At 40.8% G+C, this 7,462-nt stretch overlaps 1 protein-coding gene across 2 annotated transcripts in view; it reads right to left on the bottom strand.

Annotated features, from left to right (window-relative positions):
- Positions 1-7,462, bottom strand: part of SNX30 (sorting nexin family member 30) — a 64,327-nt gene that overhangs the window by 16,258 nt on the left and 40,607 nt on the right. For both annotated transcript variants that reach the window (XM_038401677.2, XM_043514418.1), the window contains one exon: positions 2,922-3,008. In XM_038401677.2, coding sequence (XP_038257605.1) covers positions 2,922-3,008 — 87 coding nt within the window. The remainder of the gene's footprint in view (positions 1-2,921; positions 3,009-7,462) is intronic.

Here is a 7,462-nt window from a genome sequence, read left to right as displayed (position 1 = left end):
GAATGTGCAACGAATTTGGTAGCAGGTTTAGTCCTTAAGAGTCAGAAAAATCAGAATTAAGGCTAAAAATCCCATGCGCATATGATCACTGATTAGGGACTAACCCATTGCGAGCTACTCGAGGATGGGAATTTGCATTTCCTTCTTATGGGTTTACTTTGACTATGTGCAATTCAGTTTACATTGCCAACATGTGAAATACTTCTGGCTGAATTCGGAAGGCAGACTTGAAGTTCTGTATAATCAGACTATTTACTGTTCCCATAGATTCATTGTGCCTCTAAGCTTTAGGACAGAGAGCCAGATGCCACAATTGGTGCTCAGTGCTCATTGAGTCCCTTTAGTTAAGGGTGCGATTATTATTTCACTTTTGCTACATTAGTAATTGAGATTTCAATACATACAATGTTTCTAATACAGAATTCCAGGGCCAAGTTAAGAGAGAAATGGGAATGGGAGGGGTCCTTCTATATCTGAAGCTGCTGAAGACAAAACAATGCGGAGATAGCAAATGGACTCACACCAAATACAAAAGCAATTAAAATTATACTGTATACATGATGACTATCTGAAGTTAAGCAAAGTATATCCTGATTTAGTATCTACTGGCTTAAACACAAGAATTTTAATCACAGAATCTGATTTAATACATGCACATTTGTTCAGCCTAAATAATTAAAAAAAGACAGGTTTCAGAGTAGCAGCCGTGTTAGTCTGTATTCGCAAAAAGAAAAGGAGTACTTGTGGCACCTTAGAGACTAACAAATTTATTAGAACAAACTTTCGTGAGCTACAGCTCACTTCATCGGATGGCATCCGATGAAGTGAGCTGTAGCTCACGAAAGTTTATGCTCTAATAAATTTGTTAGTCTCTAAGGTGCCACAAGTACTCCTTTTCTTTTTTAAAAAAAGAAAAGACTGTATCAAGACAGACTGCTGTTAGAATTAGGACATGACTCAAGAGTCTGTTGGGAATCAGGTCAGGTTATGAAGTACAGCAAATCCTAAAATGCCCTCCAGTGGTTAAGAAGAGGGAAAATGTTTCTTCATCCTTCTCAATCACTGCAACCAACAGCAAATAGATTTTTGACAGAACTATCTTGTTGACATATTAACTTCAACAGATTCCAAAACAAACGGAACAGAATACCTGCAATGTGGGGTAACAAAAATCCAACTCATTGCAAATTCCAGTTCTTCTGGCCTGTTTGTTTGGTTTCTACATTCCATTAGACCACGCAAACAGCTAAAAAGTGTTCAGTGAAAGCAAGACAAAGCCAGAGATCAAATGATAACCTTACCCAGCATAGTAGCGATTGCTAATCAGCTTTTTTATTTTAAAATTGTTTCAAAGGTTTAGAACACTTAACTATTTTAAAAAAAAAACTTCCAACCTGTCCCAGGTTCTAGGCAGCAGCATTGTAGCATTGTTTGAACAAAAATGTCATGATGCCCATTTGCTCAGCTCTATTTGAGTGGTTAAGGAAACAACCAGGACGATCTCATTGTGTTGGAAGGCTTTTGCCTATGTCTAGCTGGAAAGTTGAAGTTAAATTTGAAAGTGGTCACCATTTAAAGGGAAGCAAACTTTGCTGCTATTTTGGAAAACCTGAAAGGGCCAAGATGATGAAAAGCTACTGAAAACGTAGAACGTTGTTGCATTAAAAACTCTTCAGCAGTGACTCTCTCGAATACTTGTGGCACCTTAGAGACTAACAAATTTATTAGAGCATAAGCTTTCATGAGCTACAGCTCACTTCATCGGATGCATTACACTCACGAAAGCTTATGCTCTAATAAATGTGTTAGTCTCTAAGGTGCCACAAGTACTCCTTTTCTTTTTGCGAATACAGACTAACACGGCTGCTACTCTGAAATCTCTCGAATACTGCACAGCATAAGTGGAAGTGGCTGTTTTTCTACCAAAGGACACGTGTCCAATGTAAATTAAGAACCATGTGTGTTAAAGAAGCAACTCTATGGACCCTCCATCCACTAAATGGGCTGCAAACCCTAGGCACAGTGGGAAGCACTGAAGTTGGAGGAAGCCATGTTGAATCAGTGTTTTCCAGCCAAGTGCCAATAAGATCCTTCAATTAAAATTTAAAATAGTGAGGGATAATTATGCAAAGCTCTTAACTCAAGCTCCCCATTTAAATACCTTCAGTTTCTGCTCCTCAAGATTCAGAGGCAGACAGAGACTGCAGGAGAAGATTGAGGGAGGAAAAAAGTCAAAAGCATGAGCAGATTGGGAAGGAGAGATTAAGTGTATTATGCTCATGATGGACGTTGCTGCCATAATTCACCAAATACAACTTGAGGCGTTATGTTCTCATACAGCAATGCTATGCAGACCCTGCCAAGTTGCTGCATGGTCTCAATGCAAAACCCAACTAAGACTGATTACTGTTTGGAATTGATGTACCTGCTTGTTATGTGTGCATCTCTTCCACCTTTAGGTATCTGAACGTGCAGGAACTATGTAAATCAACACCAAATAGTAGCTAATCTTGGTTTGGTTTTACATTGAGACAAGCAAGCAACTTCTCCTGAAGGTGGCAACGGATACACCTCACTAACATAAGCAAGATCATTTGTTCTTAAAGGGCCTGATCTGAAGTCCACTGAAATCAACAGGAGTCTTTCCATTGGCTTCAGATCAGGTCTACAGCAGCTGCTAGCTTACTCTTACTCCCTTCTACATTGAATTTGGCTAACACATTCTCCTTGGCTCGCCTCCTAAAGCCAGCTTGCAGCTACATGACAAGACATTGCTCTGCCTTGCACTGCTGTTTTTCAGAAGGCAGGAGATTGAACACAGATCTAGAAACAAATTATTTCCATTTCTCCAGAGTTTTCAGTTGAGAGAAGCTGCATGACAAATGTGTCACTTGTTTCGTGAAGTAGTTTCAAATGCTAACCTTGGGGCGCTCCTCCCTTTTCAAGGCCACAGCTTCCAATTTTGCTTCATACTCTGCTTGAACTTGGTCTCTTTTCTTTAGCACGTTCTAGGAAAGAGGAAAAAACACACCCAAAAAACGTAAGACTGAAAATGTACAAAATCTTGACTCCCCCTTCCTCCTCACCTCACAAGAGTTGCAGAGTGGATTCAACAACTGAAGTGCCACTAAAATCAGAGGTCTGCCTTTCAGAAGCCACTCCTGTTTTACAGGCATCTATGAAGAGGCTTTTGAATAAAAATAAAAAAAGCACTCCAGATTGAATGCTTTAGCCTGTGAGCAGATGCCAGATGACATTTGTAGCCATTTGCTTAGAGAAGTCAAAACTCCCAGCTTTGCAAAGGACTTGCATTGTGATCTTTGGCAAGTCACTTATCTTCTCCTGAAGATGAAAACGATGAATAAAAGGATAAACATTAACACTGAATGGGGTTGAGAGGGTTAGTTTGTAAAGCTTTCCAATATGCCCAAGCAACAAGGGAAGGAATGAGTTCATAGGCAACATTGTTCCTAAAGTTATGTACTTCTACCACAGCCCACCCATTCAGCTTTCTGCAAAATGCTTTTGAAAGGAATTTCCATGCTGAGTCTCAGACCAAAAGGTCAATTTTGGACAAAATCCTCTCCCTTGTTTTTGCATTATGTGATGGTGAAAAAGGTTCCCACTTTTGTACATGAAACATTCAATTTTTGAGTTATTAAAGTTCATGCTTTCTAGCTGAATAGCCGTCACTGACTAAGGATCTCCAGATATATTGATAAAGCTAGAAGACAGCTAATTTTACTTTGCAACCATGTATAAGATATCCAGGAAGTATAGTTACAATATTAACAGGACTAGGGAGTAACCAAATTATATAATAGACGTTTGTCATAGAGAAGTAGTTTCGTCTTTGCCTATGGTAGCTGTTTCCTACCCACGTTGAGTTTACAGCATAACTAGTAATACTGTATTAAAATGTGACATCCATACTGGGCAATGACTTATACAAGGTTTTGCTTGGGAGGGGAGCAATTGATGCCCTGGGAGACTCTCTCTCCAGAACAAAAATAAGGTAGAAGAATCTGACCCATACAGGGGATGACTAAGGAGCTTAGTCAAGTGGGCTGGTACCCAGATGGTGTTTCCAAGGGCCATTCAACTGCCAGGCACAGCTACACCAGAGTGGAAGAGGTCAGAATTTGGGCAGCCAGTTTGACAGAGGTTCTCCCTGCTTACCTATCAAATAGAAATTTTAAAAATCATCTACAGCTGACGTATCACTCCAAGACAATGAGTGCAAATATTTACCAAAATAACCACATGCATCTATTCATTATCATACTCCCCTCTCCACTTCCACCTACACTACATGCCAAGGGAAGAGTCACCATTTCAATATCAAAAATGCCATGTTTCTTAGTTATGCATGAAGGATCAACCATTACCATCAGAGGCTGATTATCAGTTTTAAGTACAGCGGAGGAGGATGTGTGTTCCTAAAGACTAACGTCCCAGTACTGTAACCTCCAGGACTAATTTTTTTTTAAATGCCAAGCATGTATTCAAAGGTGAGCATGACAAAGGAAGACAATATCCCTACTCCAGAGAGGATACCACACAATCTCCCGCAAGACACAGGGGGCAATAAGGAGAGAATGTTCAAAACATCAATGTGCGTGTGGCAACGCTTTAGTTCCAGTTTCTAAAGTTAAGCATGTTATTGGCTACATTTGCCTGCAGCAAAATGTGACATCAGTTCTCAATACGAGACTAGGTGGAATTTTTCCCTGCAGTTGTTTCAGATTTTTAGTGCACCAAAAGCATGGCTGGTATTTAACAGGTATTTCCGCTCATGTACAAAAGGGATATTGGGAAAAAGTAAACCTTACTGAGGAATTAATAGTTGCCTTGGAGTAAGTGGCCAGCACCCACCATGGATACACATTTGGAACCAGTAAAGTAAGTTGGACCTGTACCAGCAAGGTACAATAGGCATCGTATCAATAAACTAGATTCACAGGACAAGTGACTGGAGAGTACTGCTACTGGGGGGGTGAGCCCACAATGTGTTCTGAAGCATATATTAACTGACTGCCCAGGTCTAGATGCCAGTTAACATTTCTCCAGCAGATGGAGCAAAAAACAAAAAACAAAAACAAAAAAATGTACAGGAGAAGGAGGAACTTCTCTAGCATCTCTAGGTTATCTGCTCTTAGCTGTGGCCCAAAATACTCAGTAAATTCCCAGCAAAGTGTAAAGAATGCTACTTGACACTTCTGGACCACCTTCCAGCCAAGGATCTGAGAGTACACCACACTCAATTTGTACAACGTTCCAGTGAAATAGGGATCTTAAGATGGGGAAACAGAGGCACATGCCGCCGCTCAGGGACTTGCTCAAGGCCACACAGCACATCAGTGGCAGATTTGGGAACATAACTCCAGTTGACTCCTGGTCCTTTGCTATACCTGCTAGGCCATCCTCAAAGGCTAGAAAGGAATGCTGGCATAGGTCCCTTCCCTTTCTAGGAGGTCTTTCAAAAGTCCTTTATGTACTGAAATGAGAATATTCTTTACCTTGGTCCACAGCTTCCAGACCTATGTGTGGCTTTCCACTCAGTCCAGAGCACACCCAGGAGTTTCACAAACAAGTTGGAGCCCAAGAGAGGGAAAGAGGTAGCAGGAAATAGTTGTCTTTTGCAACAACTGTTCAGACATCCTAGAGAATGTGGTCTTTTCAAACACTCATGCCCATGACAGATGAGTTTATCTCAATCATGAATTTTTATTTATTTAAAAAACATCAGGCACTTTAAATATTTATAATGCAGTTTTAGAGTATGCCATTTACCTAATACTCAAGCACATAGTTGGGGACGGCATGTACTAATGCTGTCTATATGCCCCTCTGTCTAAATCACAGTATTTTAATAGCAGTCAGCATAAATTACATAGAACAGGGTTTCTTACCCGTCACATGCACCTCCCCATGCAATATAGCATATCTGTAATCAGAAAGCAAGGCAAGTTAGCTGCTTCTATTTACGAGAAGAGCCTTACCATGATTGTTCAGTCATTACTGGGACATTCCAAATATGGCAACCGTTTTAAACACAAGCCTCCTAAACATCCTCATTCCTCCCCAGATCTGTGAGGTCTTCTGTCAAACTAGTTCTTCTGGTTCTCAAAGGCTCAGGAACTGTTCAGCTCCGACTAGGACAGTGCCCTAAGGAATGATCTCTCCTCAAATTAAAGTTTGGCCATTTAGTCTGGGATAAAACTGCATAAGAGCAGCTATAAGCAAAGGGCACCTGACAGCCTTCCCTGTAGCAAAACACATGTTAAGCGTAAACCAGGTTTTTTTTATAACCATGTTTTCACATGCTCCTGCTACTCTGTTGCAATTCCTAGTAGCAAGTCTCCTTTCCAGTTGTTGGCTATGGTCAGGCTAACAGAACCTCTAAGCTTGGAGCTTTGCACATGTGCAGTGGTATTCCTCGCTTCACCAGACAGCAGTCCCTGTCCAACGATCCAAGGTAAAAGATTGGAGCGGTTCCAAAGGGAGACTGACCCACTCTTCTCAGCCAGAGATGGATGGCTGTGATGCAAGATTGCTTTGGTACTAATAGGAGTTTAAAAGGTTGTCATTTTATGGGTCATCCTTTGACTAAGGCACAAACAAGTTCCATGTACGAGGCAAAGATGACTAAAGATGACAAAGGTGACTAAGTTGTAAGGAACTCTGAAGTTCTGAGGTGAGGGATGCAAGGAGTAAAAAGTTTTTAAAAAGTTTACTTCTCATACTTTAAGAGTAGTCATCTCCTATGATGGCTAGCTTCCCACTGCTACATGCTTCATGAAGCAGTCCAGTGGAGAAGGCAAACATACCATCATGACACACCGACGCCTGCTTTGGGGTATAAGCAGAGCACGATGATGCTTCCAGCCAAAGCTATTTCGAGTAGGAAGTTGCCATCTGTGGATGGTTTTTCCATCCGAGACTGACCTGAAGAAACACCAAGCTCTTTGGAAGAGATCTCATGTAGAACAGAGCGTAAAGTACATACTTAAACTGCTATTACAATGACCACCGTCTTTCTAACTCTTTTTTGGGGTGAGATTCACCACTCAATATGAAAGGAATTTTCTTCCTGGGTTTTGTGAATTGAAGTCAGACCCTCTCCTTATTGTACTAAAATACTGTGCTTCAACTAACAGGCAGACAAAGAGGTAATTCAACCTTTCATTAGATAGCTTGCATACAGGTTTCTCTTTTAGTTTAGACGTTACATGTACTTCTAAAAGAAAAAAAGTTGGAAGAGGACTAAAATTCAGTCTTCATGAGGACGAAGTAGAGGCATTAAAGTCCTAGAACTTACAACATTTTGAAGGAGGATTGTAATTCCAGAATGAGCAACTGAAATGCATATATGGATAAGCATACATCATTGCCTTGTTAGGGGCTCACCAGAGCTGCTCTCTAGCCAAGACAACTTTCTAGAGGAGTTTTCTTCTAGTTC

This window comes from Dermochelys coriacea, chromosome 5, assembly GCF_009764565.3.
Source record: "Dermochelys coriacea isolate rDerCor1 chromosome 5, rDerCor1.pri.v4, whole genome shotgun sequence".
NCBI classification, from domain to species: Eukaryota; Metazoa; Chordata; order Testudines; family Dermochelyidae; genus Dermochelys; species Dermochelys coriacea.
This window is presented reverse-complemented; position numbering and strand designations above follow the sequence as displayed.